This window comes from Gossypium hirsutum, chromosome D12 (assembly GCF_007990345.1).
Source record: "Gossypium hirsutum isolate 1008001.06 chromosome D12, Gossypium_hirsutum_v2.1, whole genome shotgun sequence".
Taxonomy (NCBI): Eukaryota; Viridiplantae; Streptophyta; class Magnoliopsida; order Malvales; family Malvaceae; genus Gossypium; species Gossypium hirsutum.
Genome location: NC_053448.1, coordinates 4514949 through 4532860, shown reverse-complemented (window position 1 = coordinate 4532860; position 17912 = coordinate 4514949). Strand labels below are relative to the sequence as shown.

The window sequence follows — 17912 nt, the reverse complement described above, 5'->3', positions numbered from 1 at the left end:
TATGTTTACTTACTAAGCTATATGCTTACTCGTTTTTATTTTTCCCTTGATTATAGTGATTTCCGTCAACTCGGAATTGGGACGGAGTCAGACAATCATCTACACTATCATCCACGTTTGGGTATTTTGCTACTAGTATTCCGGAAATTATGGCATGTATAGACGACTTATGTAATGGGGCGTCACCATGTAAATATATGTTATGGTTCGATTTAAAATGTAGTGTTTATTAATGGTTAAATTGTGTATGTTTATACAACTGAACTTGGTTGGAATATTGAATTGTGTTTGAAAACTTGCAGGAGGGTTAAGCAAAAATAAGCAGAAATGCTGTCGATTTTTTTTTTAAAATTTAGTAATACCTCATACTTTGTTCCGATCAGGAATGCGGGTAAGGGGTGTTACAGTTCTTCCAACCAAACGCCCACTAACTTTTTCTTGAGGGCTATTTGAATTTTCTTGTTCATTGTTTCCACTTGCCCATTAGTTTGTAGCATATTCACTACGCTTTGAGCTAAAGCTATCTGGAGGTCGGTGTAGAGTTTTTTAAACTTTCTTTGGAGTTGTGTACCTTTTTCCATAATAATCACACATGGTATCCTAAACTTGTAGACAATTGATTTCCATAGGAAAGATTCTATCTATTTCTTTGTTATAGTCGCTAAAGTTTCAGCTTCAATCCATTTGGTAAAGTAGTCTATAGTCACTAATATAAACCTCTTTTGTGTCGTGGTTATAGGAAATGGGTCAAGGATATCAAACCCCCAAGCTGTGAATGACCAAGAACCTGACATGACTTGAAGAGGCTCTACTGGTTGTCGATGGATTTTGGCATTTATTTTGCAGGAGTTGCACATGCGAACCAACTAGTGTGCGTTGTTCTGGTTTGTAGGCCAGTATACCCTTGTATAAAGATTTTTTGTATGAGTAATCTACCCCTTAGGTGATCACCACAAATCCCTTCGTGAATTTCTTATATAACATATTCAGCCTCAAGTAGTGATAGGCATCACAACAGCGGGTGTGAAAATCTCTTTTTATATAGTATACCCTCCAAAAGGGTGTACCTATCAAATGTAGAATAAAATATGTTGTCTTAATTCATTGTGTAGTCAGATGAGTTCGTGACATTCAAATATTTGAATCATATATTGGGAATTCGGTAAATATTTGTAATTTGTAATGACGACATATCTCACTGCTTTACGTTGTAGTTTTGTGAGCTACTTCTTATCTCGGTTGTCTAGTTCGTCTTGGAGGGTGCGAATTATTGGTGTCATCTAGGTCTTCTCCTAATCTATGTTTAACACTTGTAGTGTGTCATAGCTCGAGGTCTCCCTATGCTCAAGTAGGATTTTCCCTCTTTGTTCGATGACAATAAAGGATTTTCCCTTTCGGGAGCTAGTTAATTTAAGCTTTGTCTAACCCTACAAGCAGTTGTGTTGTTATTGCATGATATTTTTTTTAGCATCGCTTCATTCACATCGTATTTTCCATTCATTTGTTTTGCCACCAATTGTGAATCTGTATGAAAAATTAGATCATTTTCTCCTAGTTGGTGTGCTAATTGCAGTCCCAATACCAATGCTTCATATTCGACGATGTTATTAGATAATTGGAACCCAAATGACAATTTGTACTGCCATTCATTACCACTGGGGTGGATTATGAGTGCATCTGATCCCGATCCTATTTTGTTGCGGAACCATTGACATATACTAGCCAACTTTTTGAATTACCAATTGCATGTATACTTTTTGGAGGTGGGTTAACTATTAAATGATGTACAATAAGTGAAAAAAGTAATTTTAGTATAAAATATGGAATACATGGTGCTTCATCATAAAGTATAACATATGGTATTGCTAGCATGTTATGCCTCCTCATAAAATATAACTAATCAAACTGTTAACTTCAATCAATGTTTATACAACATACAATTTTTATAGGATAATTATTTTCCAACATTTCAAGTTGTAACCCATATTACCTGTTGCTTCCTCAGTTCTTTCAAATGAACACTCTACTATGAAGTCGGTTAGCATCTATCCTTTTATTGTCGTTCGCGAGGCAAAGTCTATTCTAAATTTAGCAAGTTCAATACTCCACTTCGTTACCCTTCCTAAAGTGTCTGCTTTGGACAACACTTTCTTAATGGCCTGACTGGTAACCACAACAACTGGATGGGCTTGGGAGTACGGGCGTAATTTGCGAGCTGTAATTATCAAAGTATAGATGCATTTTTCTATTTTTTAGTACCTCAGTTCGCCATTTTGGAATACCCTGCTGATGTAGTATATTGGGAATTGGTGGACACCCTCTGACTTAACCAGCACTACTGCGACTATATCTTCTGAGGTAGCCAAATATAGGTAAAGGGTTTCTCCTACCCAGGGTGATTTCAAAAGTGGAAGGGAGGTAAGGTATAGTTTCAATTTTTTGAAGGCAGCTTGATATTCTTTGGTCCAAGAGAAAGAGGTCCTCAAAGCTTTGAAGAAGGGAGGCACTTGTCTGCCATCCTAGAAATGAATCTGTTGAGCACCACCACTCTGCCCGTGATGCGTTGTACTTCTTTTATGGTTCACGGAGGAGGCATTTCCATGATAGCTTGGATCTTTTCCAAGTTCACCTCTATCCTTCTTTCTGAAATCATGAACCCCAAAAACCTACCATATCGTACACCAAAGGCACACTTCTCGAGATTTAGCTTCATGTTGTGAGCTCTTAGAACTGCAAATATCTTTGATAGGCTTCGCACATGTTCCCTCATCGACTCGCGTTTTCTAACATGTCATCTATGTAGACCTCGAGCCTGCGACCTATCTGGTTCTTGAATATCCTATTTACCAGTCTCTAATAGGTTGTCCCGCATTCTTGAGGCCAAATGGTATGACCTACTAGCAAAAAAGTCCTTCAGTAATGAATGCTATCTTTTCTTGGTTACCCCGGTCCAACAAAATCTGATTGTATCTCGAGAAAGCGTCCAAAAAGTTCATGAACTTGTAGCCTGCAAAAGCGTCCACCAATTGGTAAATTGATGGTAGGGAAAAACTATCCTTATGGCATACTTTGTTGAGGTTGGTGAAGTAAATACACATTCTCCATTTTTTTACCTTCTTCACCATTACTACATTCAAAACCCAATCCGGGTATTCCACCTCTCTGATGAATCCTGCTGATAATAACTTAACTACTTCTTGCCTCACTGCTTTCACCATTTGTGACGCGAGCTTCTTTCTCTTCTTCTTTACTAGCTTTGCCTCTGGGAGTATGTTCAACTTTTGTACAATTACTCGATGGTCCACACTCTGCATGTCTACTGCGGACTAGGCAAAAACATCCAAGTTCTTCTTCAAACACTGGATCAACATACTCTTCTTTTCTTCTTCCAATGTTGACAAAATTTTGATAGTTCTTCCCTCGCTATCATAAAATTACTGTAGTCGCAATATGTTCCGCAACCTCGGGTTTTTTACTCTGATGTTCATCTCTCACATCCAAACTATCTAAATCAAGAACTTGGCTTGCCAATTCAGCCCCCTGTAAACTTTGCCCTTCAACTACAGGCTCTCTCCCTTGCTTGACAGTTAACATATAGCGCTGCCTCGCAGTTTGATAATTAGATCGTAGGAATCCAACTTTAATATTTGTCAGGAACTTAATTTTCATATAGAATGTTGCCATCACCATCTTTGTCATCCTCATTATCGGTCTTCTAAATATGGCGTTGTATGTTATTGGGTGATCTACCACGTTGAACTAAACATACTCCGTGGTTGTATGCTCGCCATCCCCTAAAGTGACTAGCAAAGTGATTGATCCTTTCACCTCAACAGGATGGTTTACAAAACCATACAACAGACTAGCATTGGACAGCGCCTGTTCCTTTAGTCCTAATTCCAATATGCATCCCAAGATAACACTTTACTACGCCCCCACTATCTTCGAGTATCCTTTTGACCTCGAAACCTGTAATTATTGCTGAAACCACCATCAAATCGTTTCCTTCCTCATCGCAGAAAAATTCATCGTCATCATTGCCAAAATTAACATTCCATTTTCTTGCTGTCGTAACTTCTTAGAAGCATTGACTGACATCACACTCCTTATGTGCTTTCTCCTCTTCGTATTAGAACATGTCCTATCTTTGTTCGTGCCTACAATCACATGGATGGTGCCTCTAACTTTTTGCTTACCCTTGGGATCGTTGCGCGAGCTCTAACCTTATTAGGAGCCACTTCGATTTATGAATTTCGCGAGCTCACCATTTCGAACTGCTCCTTTTATAGCGTTTTTCAATGTGAAACAATCTTTGATTTTATGTCCCATGTCACCGTGGTAAGCACATTGGTCTCTCGAGTTTATCCTTCTCCCGATGTTCCTCATCGGAGGTGGTTTAGGTAAAATGCCAATGCTTCTGACTTGGTTGAAAATGTAGGTACAAGTGACATTTAAAGGGCTGTAAGCTTCGAACCTTCCTTGAGGAACGTATCTTTTGGCGTGGTCTTGATAAGGTCTCTAGGGAGCTTTGAGTGTATCACATTGGGGCTGATTTCTCTATGGTCCGTCGCTTCTTACTCGCAGTGATTAGCTAGGGGGCCTTACTTACCGTGAGGTCCCTCCCTATTTCTAAATTGAATGTCTTCCCTTCGAAAGGTGGCACATGATGTTTGTTTGATCTCCTCCACTTCCACGAACTTATGAGCTCACTCGTAGAGGCCAGCCAGACTTTGTGGTCTGTTATCTGTGAAAGATTATTGTACATGGTCGTTTTGTACCCCGTGATAAAGGCGTCTATGTCCCATTAGTCCGCCAAGTTTTTCGCGTTTAGGGTCATCGCTTGGAATCTCTTCACGTAATCTTGAAGGGACTTTCCCTCCTTTTATTTCACGGATATGAGTCCTATGAGCATTTTTATAATAGTTCTATGGGCCTTGAATCTGCCCAATAATATTTGTTCCAATTGCGAGAAGTTTTGAACCGAACCTTACGGAATAGACAAGTACCAATCATTGGTGCTTTCCTTAAGCGTTGTGGAAAATGCTTTGCATTTTGCTACATCTGATGCTCCTAGTATATTCATGTAGTCATTGTATTGCATCAAATGAGCTCGCGGGTCCCTTCTTCCTTCAAACATGTCTTTCAAGACCTTAAAGTCACGTGGTAGGTTTACTGTTGTGTGCTCAGGGGTCAGTAGGTTATTAGAACAGAACAACCAATTCATGTCTTACGATTCAAGGTGTAACACGCATACGTATCTTCACAACTCGTCTATCTTGTTTTATCATTCCTTAGCCTGGGTGCCTAGGGTCTCTCTCTGCGTGTTTACATTGTCCTGAAAATTAGAGTTATCAAAATGTGCCTTCCTTCGCAGCTCCTTGTTTTATTTCAGCAGCTCATGTTGAACAACTTATTATTGTTCGAATCGCGCCTCCTAAGCAGCCATCTACTCCCTTATAAGTCTCATTTGCTCTTGAAGGGCTAAGAACTGCTGCGGGGGTGCCTCTTGGTTGAGAGGGAGTGACAACTCCTGATTAGTAGAGATGTTCAAGTCCAAAGGACCAGAAGCTCCCCAATAAACTATGTTACCGAGGTTTTCTGGTCTATTGGTGAACCATCTAGTGAATAAGTCTGTTTCGTTATGCTGGTCACCAGAACTTAACGTTCCGGCTTGTCTCGATTAAAAACTCGGGAAAACTATTTGCTTTGAAAACTGAAGAAAACTTAATTAAACTTGGAAAAATCTGATGATCGAAAGTTTGTCTATGTTCATCGCACTAATTGTTGAGTAATATTTTCTTGTATGTTATTGATAATAGTGTTCGGGTATTTATACATGTTGTTACAAATACTATTACAGCTTATGATAGGGCCCCTACTATTTTGTCTTGATTCCGCTGCCTTTAGTACTGACATTCTCTACGAACTTTAGGTTTGCTAGGCACGTGTCTACGGAGCACGCGGTCTTTTCTGTTCCTAGGACCGACATTCTGGGTGGGCTTCGTACCTGTTGGACACGTGTCTGGGTGGCCTTTTTAGCACGCGACCCTTTCTGCAAGCTCTCTGGATGTATGCGAGCTAAGACAGTGGTTTTCCCTAGGTCCTTGCGAGCTGGATCTATGGCCTTGCGTTACGAGCTAGGTCATTGGCTTTACCTTGCGAACTGAGTTCGTGAGCTCGTTCTACGAGCAAGGTCTGTGAACTCACCTTGCTATCCTCTCATTGCTCGCTTTGGACTCAATCTTCTAGTAGGACCTATCTGGGTCACGAGTCAGAGACCTGGATCCCTAATGGGGCGCGGGTTGGTGATTACTGATGTATAATAGATAAATATTATGAATTTGCCTATAAAAAGTTTGTCATGTTCAATAACGCATGTTGTACAAACTTTGTATAACCAATGGGTCGATCACTTCACAACAAGTCGCATATAACCATTTCGATGTCATTAATCCGAGGATTTGGGCATACTTGGATGTAACTGGTTTTGATTCCTGCTTTTAAATGTATCCAAATTTGATAGTTGCGTTAGTTGAACAATAATATCTTGAGACCCATACTTTTCACTTACCGTGAGAAAAGTACGAAAGATGTTATCGTATTACTTGGTGTTCCTGTTGATGGAATAGCTTTAACTAGACAGACAAGACTGAATGTGTTGAAAGTTTGCTAGGAATTGCTCGAAAGTTATTATAATCCTAGTGTATTTGACTTTAGAGTTTTTACTGTATAATTTAGGTAAATAAAACTCAACCAATATCATTTAAAAATAAATTATTAAAATAATATTATTTGGGTGAAAATCCCAACAATAACCTGCCTAGCAAGTTGCAATTTTCTCGACTTAACACAAACAGTCAAAACACCAGCAAAACTGAATTCATTGCATCCAATAGACAAATTCCTTTGCTCCTTATAAAACCTAAACGCTTCCTCAAAATACCCGCTTTGGGCATAAGCAATAACCATCGTATTCCACAAAACAATCTCTTTGGGGGCATCTGATCGAACAACACTCTAGCAGGCTTTTGCATACACAGATAACATATTATTAACATAAAATAAATTTATAGCACCCATTTTTTCGAATACTTTGCGAGCGCCAAATGATTGGCTAAAAAAGTATCGGGCTGAAGGTCTAGAAACTTGTGGAGTTCGAAAGACTTGGCTCTTGCGCATTGTTGTAAGAAACTAGAGTTGGATAGGGTAAGCGACTGCTGTGAAAAAAATATTTTTAAAAGACAATAATGGGGTTTTCCGAAGAAGCGGCTTTTGGCATTGGAGAGAGACAGCATGTGAAAGGAAAAATGGAGCTTTCCTGGTTCCTCATGTCACTATACTTGTTAGGTCCAATGATGTTATTGGCTGTTGCGGTAATTAGTGCGGCTGTTGGTGTTGGATTCACGAGGCAAATTTGGACTGGAGTTCGCCATTTCTCATTACTGGGCTGAATCTGAAACTTGTTGAATCAAATCCAAACCCAATTTATTAGGAATTTATTTTTTTAATTAAATAAACATTTTGTATTTTGTTTATGAAAGTTTGAGGAAAAGTGAAGTAAAATAAGGAAATTTTTCGACATTTCTCTATAAATATTTCATTATTTTTGTTTAAATGAGGGTTTTTATTTTTAATTTTAAATTTTAAAATAAAGAAAAAGGATATTCGGATATTCGAATTAAGAGGAAAAGTAAGGAGTTTCAATATATTTTTATCTATAAACTACTTTATTAAAATGTCATAATTGGAAAGAATTGTTACAACAAATCATTTTTATTTTAGGTATTTTTTTCTAAAAACAATTAATTTTATCTTGAACTGAATCTTTTATCATTTCCGTTTTTGTAATTAAAATTAAATATTGGCAAATTTATATCTTAAAAAAAAAGGTTTGCAATTTGGCAATCAATCAGGAAAGATTGGACGGCCCACAATCTCTCCCTGTCTGTCCCTCTCGAATAAGGTATGATCACGTGACTCTATCCATTTGATAGGCTAAACTTTCCTTTCTTTCTAACTTTAATTTTCTTATCACCGTCATTCGGCGTTTTTCATGATCATACTAATCAACCATCTCTCACCGTTTGATCACATCCCAACCTCCATTCTCATCCCTTGATTACCTTCTTATCCGTAATGCATCATTTCTTGTGCAGTTGCAGTAGATGTGGAAATAGAGGAAAATAGAAAAAGGCATATATATAAACCAACCACAGATACTTTGACTCTCTAATCTGTCTCTCCTTATAGTACAGAAAACCCTTTTCTCTTTCTCTATCTGAAAATCACTGCACCATAAACACCAGGTAACCTTTTTATTTTTATTTTATTATAATTACTATCTCTCTTTTGTTATTATCGACATTTATGAACTTGGGATCTCATTTGTTTTGGAAAGATGATGTTTCGGTTCTGAAGAACTAGACCGGTCCATTTTCTTTCTTTAACATTTGGATTCATATTGCTCTTTTATGTTGGGGTTTTAGGAAAGGATGGGTTTTCGTTTTGTAGGTGCTTCTTATAATTGATTCTTTATTGATTATTCAGATGGTTAGTGGTTATAATGGGCTCTCTCTCTTTTTTCTCATCTTCTTCCTGAGTTTAGGTTTTTGAAGCAACATTTGTGAAAATGGAAAATGGGGTAGTAATGGTAGATAATAAGATTGCGGAAGAAAGAGTTGCCAATGAGGAAGTGAAGGTGAGGCTTGCTGGGGATTCCGGTGAAACAGAAGAACCAGTAGATGAGGTTTTTGAGGAGGCAAGTTCATCACTGGAGAATTTGCAAGAACAGGCAGAAATATCTGGAGTGGATGGCGGCAGTTCAGTTGAGGATGCAATTGGAAATGTTGAGACATTTGGCGATACTGGTTCAGAGGTAGTTAAGGAGAACTTGAATTTAGAACCTGAAGCAGAGACCTTTCAAGAGGCTATTGAAACTCAGGAGAACGACGTTCCAAGTGAGGTTGGAACTCAGGAGGCTGTGGCAGAGTTGGTGGACCAGCAGAAAGGTGAGAGTGTTGGTGGTGGTGTGGTGTCAGATAAGATTGACGAGGGAGGGACTGAAATGGGCAAAAACAATGATGAATTGAAAGGGGGGAAGGAAGTACCTGAAATCAGTGGTACTGGAGAAGCAGAAGTTCCGAGGGATGAGGAAAAAAGAAATCTCAAGTCTGATTCAGGAATGGAGATGCCTGTAAAAGGAGATACTGATCAGGGAAAAGAGGATACGGAAGTGAAATGTGCCACAGCTGATCTTGGTTCAGTAGACGGAGATGAAGATGAAAAGGTTTTTGCTGCTGTGGAGGTGGACGATAACATGAATGGAGAACTAAAAGATTTATTGAATGCTAGAGACATGAAGCTTAATAGTGAGATTGATGAGCTGAAAGATGGGCTGTCTGAGCCAGGGAAATCTGTTGAAGAGACAGTTGCTTCTGCAGATGAACTAAAAGATTTATTGAATGCTAGGGACATGAAGCTTAATAGTGAGATTGATGAACTGAAAGATAGGCTGTTTGAGCCAAGGAAATCTGTTGAAGAGACAGTTGCTTCTGCTGATAGAAACTTATCCTCTTCAGAAAAGTTTGCAGATGAGAGGAATGAGAAGATTGAGGCTGGTAAAGCTGATAAGATTGACAAGGCAGGTACTGAAATGGGCGAAAAGACTGATGAATTGAATGGTGGGAAGGAAGTACTTGAAATCAATGGTACCGGAGAAACAGAAGTTTCGAGGGACGATGAAAAAAGAAGTCTCAAGTCTGATACAGTAATTGAGATGCCTGTAAAAGGAGATACTGATCAGGGACAAGAGTGTACAGAAGTAAAAGGGGCTACGGCTGGTCTGGATTCAGTGCATGGTGGAGATGAAGATGAAATCAATGGTACCGGAGAAACAGAAGTTCCAAGGGACGAGGAAAAAAGAAGTCTCAAGTCTGATACAGTAATTGAGATGCCTGTTAAAGGAGATACTGATCAGGGACAAGAGCGTACAGAAGTAAAAGGGGCTACAGCTGGTCTTGATTCCGTAGATGGTGGAGATGAAGATGAAAAAGCAAATAAGGCTTTTGCTGCTAAGGAGGTGGAGGATAACATGAATGGAAAAGTAGAAGACTTATCATATGCTAGGGACATGAAGCATAATGGTGAGATTGATGAACTGAAACATACGCAATCTGAGCCGAGTAAATCTGTTGAAGGAACAGTTGCTTCTGCAGTTGGAAACCTGTCCTCTTCAGAAAAGTTTACAGATGAGAGGAATGAGAAAATTGAGTCGGGTAAAGCTGATTTGAGGACAGAGGTTCATGATGGTTTTCAATCTCGGCTCCCTGATGAAATGGTGGGTAATAAATGTCAAGATATTAATTTTGTGATTGAACATTCTGATGATAACGCAGAGAAAAATCAACAAGATAAGCAAAGCACCCAAGCGACGATAGAGCAGGAAGTGCAACATGCTCCAGGATCTTCAGTGTCTGCTAAAGCCGAAGAATTTGGGAAAAAAGTGGACATGGCTCAGGAGCCTAAGCCAAACAACTCTGTCACTAGAGAATGTGAAATTCTTCCTGCTCCAGCATTGTCATCATCTGTTAAATCTACTAACCCTGCTATCTCTCCTCATCCTGCTGGCCTTGGGCGCGCTGCTCCATTATTGGAACCTGCCGCCAGGGTGGTGCTGCAGCCTCGTGCAAATGGAAGTGTCTCACAGGCACAGGCACAACAAATTGAAGATATTGGCAATGTGGAGGCTGAGGAGAATGATGAGACTCGTGAAAAGCTTCAGTTGATTAGAGTTAAGTTTTTGAGGCTTGCAAATAGGCTCGGGCAGACTCCCCATAATGTTGTTGTGGCACAGGTTTTGTACAGACTAGGATTAGCTGAGCAGCTCCGGGGGAGAAATGGGGGCCGGGTTGGTGCCTTCAGCTTTGACCGTGCAAGTGCTATGGCTGAACAGCTTGAGGCAGCTGGAAATGAACCCCTTGATTTCTCCTGTACAATTATGGTCCTTGGGAAGACCGGAGTTGGTAAAAGTGCTACTATTAATTCAATATTTGATGAAGTCAAGTTTGGCACCGATGCTTTCCAGACTGGTACCAAAAAGGTTCAGGATGTTGTGGGTACTGTGCATGGTATTAAAGTTCGTGTAATTGACACACCAGGCCTTCTTCCTTCCTGGTCTGACCAATGCCAGAACGAGAAGATCCTTCACTCCGTTAAGCGTTTCATTAAGAAAACACCTCCAGATATTGTGTTGTACCTTGATAGGTTGGACATGCAAACGAGGGATTTTGGTGATATGCCCCTCTTGCGTACCATAACTGAGGTCTTTGGTCCCTCTATATGGTTTAATGCAATTGTGGTTTTGACTCATGCAGCTTCTGCTCCACCAGATGGTCCTAATGGTACTGCTTCTAGCTATGACATGTTTGTCACTCAACGTTCTCATGTTGTACAGCAGGCTATTCGTCAGGCAGCTGGGGATATGCGACTCATGAATCCTGTTTCATTAGTGGAGAATCACTCTGCATGTAGAACAAATAGGGCAGGCCAGAGAGTATTGCCAAATGGTCAGGTCTGGAAACCTCATTTGTTGTTGCTTTCGTTAGCATCTAAAATTCTGGCCGAGGCAAACACGCTTTTGAAGTTGCAAGATACTCCCCCAGGAAAGCCTTTTGCTACTCGAGCAAGAACACCTCCTTTACCTTACCTTCTTTCATCTCTTCTTCAATCGAGACCGCAAGTTAAGCTTCCTGAAGAGCAGTATGGTGATGAGGATGGATTAGATGATGATTTGGATGAATCCTCCGACTCCGAGGATGAGCCAGAATATGATGAGCTGCCACCTTTCAAGCGGTTGAGTAAAGCACAAATATCAAAGCTTAGTAAGGCTCAGAAAAAAGCATATTTTGATGAGTTGGAATATAGAGAAAAACTTTTTATGAAGAAGCAACTGAAGGAAGAGAAAAAGCAGCGAAAGATGATGAAGAAAATGGCATCTGCAGCCAAGGATCTGCCAAGTGAGTATGGTGAAAATGCAGAAGAAGAAAGTAGTGGTGCTTCTTCTGTTCCAGTTCCAATGCCAGATTTGGCGTTGCCTGCTTCTTTTGATTCTGATAATCCAACTCATCGCTATCGTTCCCTTGATTCCTCCAACCCATGGCTTGTTAGGCCAGTTCTAGATACTCATGGTTGGGATCATGATGTTGGTTACGAAGGTATTAATGTCGAAAGACTGTTCGTTGCAGAAAAGAAATTTCCTATTTCATTTTCTGGCCAGGTTACAAAGGACAAAAGGGATGCCAATGTCCAAATGGAACTGGCCAGTTCTTTAAAGCACGGGGAAGGTAAAGCAACTTCATTGGGTTTTGATATGCAGACTGTTGGAAAGGACTTAGCCTATACACTGCGCAGCGAGACCAGGTTTAGTAATCTGAAGAAGAATAAGGCAATGGCTGGCATCTCAGTTACACTCTTAGGTGATGCACTATCAGCTGGAGTGAAATTTGAAGACAAACTGATTGCTAATAAGCAGTTCCAAGTAGTCATGGCTGGGGGTGCTATGACTGGACGTGGCGATCTTGCTTATGGGGGCAGCTTGGAAGCACAATTGAGGGATAAAGATTACCCTCTGGGTCGCTCCTTATCTACACTTGGCCTATCTATCATGGATTGGCATGGAGATCTTGCCATTGGATGCAATATACAGTCACAGGTGCCTGTTGGACGGTCTACGAATCTAATAGCTCGTGCCAATCTGAATAACAAAGGTGCTGGACAAGTCAGTTTACGAATAAATAGCTCTGAACAGCTTCAGCTTGCTTTGATTGCTGTCCTTCCTTTACTGAAAAAACTATTTGAATATTCACATCAAGTGCAGTATGGACAATGATGAGAATTAGGTTGCTACGGATAATACAAATTTTTAAAAATGGCCAAGTCTCTGTGGTCTTTCAAGAGGTGAGTGAAACTCTGAAAGTAAGGTGCTGAAATTTCTATAATATTTTTCTACCATTTCTTTTATCTTTGCTGGATATGGTGATTGTAGTTTCGTTGTTTAGATATTTTGCATAATAAGGTTATTTTTGTTCCCATGAAATCATCCTCTCCTCAATCAAGAGTTGTTTCTTTTCTCACTTTCCTACATTATTAATATACTAGGATAAATAGCCTAAATATTCTACAAATAGGTGTATTTACATGTATGTAATTGATGATGAGGTGGCATTTCAATATTCATCATGGACGGAATTAGAAATGTAGTGGAACATTATAAAAGATCACTTGCAAGGGGGTTAACTTGCAGGTGACACCGCCTGAGCCAGTATGAAGCATAAGGCAGTGATCAGGACGCCCTTAGTGCTGCAACCTGTGAGGTCCCTATTCTTTGGGGGATAACAACTGCAATTGAATGGTAAGGGGTCTCCTCTCCCTTGAAGGCCTTCCCAAAGGGTCATAGCAGTCCCATTTCTCTTGGCGGCCAGTGCATAGATAAGAGCAACCTTTGACTCAGGGTCAGTACTCTCCAGTAGCATTTGTGTCTTCCTTTTCAACCCTCAGCTGCCAAGACTAATGAGGTTAGGAAATTTGTTTATTCTAGATTATAGCAGTAAGGGCGACATATTTAAGACCCTGAGATTATAGAGCGGATAGATTTTAACTGTTGTAGGGATCTTCTAGTGCACTTATGAACTAAAATGTTAGAATTTCAAAGTCGAAGACGATGGCCTCTGTAAAGGAAAATCTGGTGTCTGAACTATAATAATAAATGTAGGATTTTCATTTCAGTACAAGAGTCCATTAATCCCAAATTTTAAAAGACTTGGTTGGTCTGTATAGACGTAAGATTTTGAAGTATTGGCATTTGGCAGGTCCAGGTAATTAGTTGGCCGTAAAAGCTGAGAGGAGCATTGATGAAAGGAGGTGTGAGCAAAATGCAAACATGTGAAAAGCCAGACACCAAGTTTTCTTGCTAACTTGACTTCAAATCCTTTTATTTTCAACTGCGTAACACATGTCCTGATGCGGTACTTTTCATTTTTAATAATTGCTGGTATGCCCGCATGAGCGGGAGCTGACTGGTGTGTTCAAATTTTAGACCAGAAAGAGTCTGTTATGATTTGATTAGAACAATGCATCATAATAATATACATAAAACACATCTGGGGAGCAACATCCAGTTCATATCAAATTTTTTCTTTTAACTAAAATTAAAAATCCCATTGGCTTCCTGTAGGCTCTGCAGTGGCTGGCCAATTCGCCTTCAATCGTGCTCCCTACTTACAAGCTACCCCCTTTCTTCCAGCATGCAAAATCTAAATGCACTTGAAAACAAAGCATGTGCAGTGCAAGTTGCCAATACATCTTCACAACTTAAAAGATCAGGGTATCAAGTTGTGCTATGTTACTCAAGTGGGAAGGAAGTAGTAATGATGGAATATATAACTTGGCTTAGCAAGTGTGGTTCCTCAACTTTCAAAATATAAGATTCCTTTCCAATAGAACTGAAAAAGACTTGTAAATGGTGGAAGCCATATGACATCTTCTAATGCAAACTTGAGCACGCCATCTCATTGTTTTATCGTAACTTCAATCTTAATACATGAAGTTTTTCCAAGAAAAGGGGGAATCTCGGATCAAGAACTTAAAAAAAAAAAAAAAAAAACCAAAAGTATGATCTGATTTTGCACAAATACACGTACCGTACATTAGGATTAAAGATATCAGATGGCAAAGACCAGAGTATCTAAAAAGAAACAACTAATACACAAACATTAAAAATAGGATTTATTTGGTCACCAATTCAAACAATGATGAAATGAACTCGTGCTCACAAGATCAACAAAAACTTGAAAATAAAATTAATAAACTCTACACGGAGCAACGTTCCTGCTGCAAACAATACAGTTTGACCAAAGCCAATGCAACTAATTCGAAGCCTACCAAAATTGTTTAAATACTGCATTGACAATAATAACAGTCACAACAAAAGACAAACAAGTCTCAACAAATTAGACATCCAAAAATTTCAAAAGTTCTTCCCCTCCCTTCCTTCAGACCTAAGCTTTCATATTTGTTTTCTCTATCTTCAATTGTCCGCAACATGGCCATTCTCTGTCTCAGAGCTGGATTCAGAAGAAAACTAGGTCAGAGCAAACACTTGTCATGTCGTTCTGACACAATAATATGCTCTCCCCGAAAGAAAACAATAATTCAAAAGTGGAATCTCATAGGCGAGGGGTTTTCCATGGAAAAGATCAAACGTGTGTGCGATTTCAGGGGTTTGAAACCAATCATCACTTAATTACCATGATTATGATCATATAGACCCATAGCAACTAACAATATGTTCTTGATATTTTCTTATATAGGAGGCTTTCACTTGAAAGTACTCGCAGTATAACCCATGCTTTACACTTACCAGTTACCATAACTGTTGATACATTACTCAAATAGGAACAAAAACAAGAGAGATGAAAAAGATGCATAGCTATTTGTCGATTTAGGTAGATAAATTCAATTCCCTTTCCCAGAATCCCTAGCTTAAAAGATATAACGATGGAGTACTGCTACATAGATAGGAAAACACCGTTCTATAGCAATTGTGGCAAGCATAAAAATATAGTCGTGCTACTTAATTACACACACAAACACACCCAAACGCAGTTAATATATGTATATATTCTCAAATCAACAAGCAATGAATATGAGATAAGTGAACAAACCTTTGGGGTCGATCAGCAGCAGCAGCAGCCTCATCAGACTCATTCTTCCTCCAGCTCCTTTCAACGGGGGCACGCCCATTTCCACCAAAGCTTGCCTTTCGTCCTCTCTCTTTCTCTGCAACCGCAACTGTCTCTTTAATCTTAACAGCTTCCAGCTTCTCATCAATCTCCTTCCAATCTTTCCCCTTTTCCTTCAACACTTCCTCTCTCGGCCTTGCCTCGCCAAAAGGATTTGCCCCTTTAGGCTTGGGCGCAGTCAATTCCTTTTTAGCCTCCTCGGTCACGGGAACGGTGCGTGGCTGAAGCACAAGCCTTGGTCTCACTCCACCACTACCAGCAGTACTGCCAGTCTCCTCCTTTTTCTTTCCCCAATTATCCAAATCCCTTGGGGAATCCCTTGATTGAAGTGAATCGAAACTGCTTCTTCTCTCAAATCCCCCACCAAATCTCCGTGGCGGTGCAGCAGCATTCACGCTTTTACTACTCTTATTAGATGCCCAGTTATCTACTTCATCGGCTTTCGATTGCGAATCAAAAAACCCTCCCCCTCCTATCTCTCTCCTCTCAAATCCACCCCCAAATCCGTTCCCAGCAGGAGTCGATTTCTTAGCCGACGCCCAATTATCCATCTCATCGGCGCGTGAGGGAGCCATTTCTTTATTGGAATCTCTATTTGAAACCCTAGAAGATCCCCATCTACTATTACTTGAGGAATCGTCGCCGCTGGAATTGTATCGGTTCGAACCATAGGATTTAAAACCGCCGCCAAGACGGTTGCGATCGAGTTCCTCGGGAGAGCGTTGGCGAGGACCGGTAGGGAGTAGGAGGAGGTCCTCGTGAGTTAGGCCAGTTGGCTCACTCGGCTTAGCAGAGCCATAGGCAGCAAATTCGGCGAGAGAGATGGGTTGGCTCTTCTTTTTCTTGGTTTTGGTGGAGGCGGCGGCGGATAAAGAAGGGAAATCCGCGAGCTTTTCAGCGGAAGAATCGACGCGGCTCTGTTGCTGGAGTTCAGCTTCATTTTCTTCTGCATCGAGAGCCCAAGCGCCGGCTTTGCCCCAAGGAGACGATGCAGTTGCCGCCATGATGGATGGTCGTTTGGTATTGGTTTGCGCAGTGTAGTAGGATGGGGAAAGTGAGAAATGAGATTAGCAGATTCAGATCCGACGGTAGATGAATTTTAGAATGAATAAAAACACGGGACGATTGGGATTTTATATGACCGGAACTTGTTTTGTTTCCTTATCCCACTCGGAATCCAATTCTACTGCCAATGTTTGAAACCAAACAAATACTGGGACCTACCCTTTTTTTCTATAAAAATAATCATTTGTGGATACAAACGCTTTCTATTCCCACCACTTCCTTACTCTTTGTCTGTGGCCGACCATGATACAACTTCTACACTTAACCATAAAATATTTACTTCTAGAAAGGAATAGTGACAGGTTTTTCTTTAATTCTCACGCGGAAATCTAACAAATTGCACTACATTAGGCTTTTAAGCTTGGATTTTTATTAAATTTATTAATAATTATTACTATTATTTTTATTAAATTTATTGATGTTTGAAATAAAAAAAAAATACTCACTTAATAGTTGTATAATTAAAAAATAACTCTGTAATAAACTTGAATTTTATGTAGCATCTTATGTGTGGATATTTTTTATTCCACTACAAGTTGGACATTCATGGTTTGGTAAAACAAGAAACCAAGGAATTTGACTCAATGCCATACACTTCCAAAATACCCACAATGCCTAATCTCAACACACTACCAACGTTAGCGTTTCATACTTTCTTATTTTATGATTTCAACAGAATATGATTTTTTTTGTAATGTACTTATTAGGAATATTACTTTGCAATGCATTATTACATTTTGATATACTCATTTTTTTATAGGCGGATAATCGATGAAATTACAAATGGAGTAGACTTTACAAGTTTTTTTTTTTGTGAGAGAAAGTATAAAATATCTAAGGGGAAATCGCATCTCGTTTTTATCTATTATTGCATTTATTTTATGTATTAATTTTCTTAGTAATTTACTACTTTATTTTATTTTAATTTTATGCAATTTATATATATTTATATTATATTTAATATATTTTCATTGTTTATTTTTTAGAATATTTTAAAATTTATATTTAAAAATTATTATATAATTATAATATTAGTTTAATTAAAATAAT

General features: G+C 39.4%; 3 protein-coding genes across 13 annotated transcripts in view; 1 reads left to right on the top strand and 2 right to left on the bottom strand.

The window, feature by feature from the left end:
• The window catches only part of LOC107940424 (pentatricopeptide repeat-containing protein At2g21090), a 36220-nt gene extending 28790 nt beyond the window's left edge, over nt 1–7430 (bottom strand). Inside the window, 3 exon segments of the mRNA XM_016873847.2 lie at nt 6811–6995; nt 6998–7029; nt 7031–7430. Coding sequence (XP_016729336.2) covers nt 6811–6995; nt 6998–7029; nt 7031–7179 — 366 coding nt within the window. The 5' untranslated portion in view covers nt 7180–7430.
• Nucleotides 7431–8014: 584 nt separating this feature from the next.
• LOC107945044 (translocase of chloroplast 120, chloroplastic) lies at nt 8015–14575 on the top strand. Of its 11 annotated transcripts, none has more exons than XR_005922252.1 (5): nt 8015–8306; nt 8606–12954; nt 13301–13408; nt 13866–14021; nt 14231–14575. XR_005922252.1 is itself a non-coding variant. In XM_016878870.2 (2 exons), the coding sequence occupies exon 2, from the start codon at nt 8630–8632 to the stop codon at nt 12884–12886; it is 4257 nt and encodes a 1418-aa protein (XP_016734359.2). In that variant the 5' UTR covers nt 8015–8306; nt 8606–8629; the 3' UTR covers nt 12887–13093. The 11 variants fall into 11 exon arrangements, 2 of the variants coding, with proteins under 2 accessions (XP_016734359.2, XP_040964208.1); XR_001696412.2 differs by having other exon boundaries at nt 13301–13571; XR_001696416.2 differs by having other exon boundaries at nt 13866–14575.
• Nucleotides 14576–14758: 183 nt separating this feature from the next.
• On the bottom strand, nt 14759–17101 carry LOC107945045 (eukaryotic translation initiation factor 4B3). The gene is made up of 2 exons (XM_016878871.2): nt 15720–17101; nt 14759–15119 (listed from the first exon to the last, which is right to left on the bottom strand). Exons 1-2 carry the CDS (start codon nt 16799–16801, stop codon nt 15083–15085), a joined length of 1119 nt encoding a protein of 372 aa, XP_016734360.1. The 5' UTR covers nt 16802–17101; the 3' UTR covers nt 14759–15082.
• Between the last annotated feature and the right edge of the window lie 811 nt (nt 17102–17912).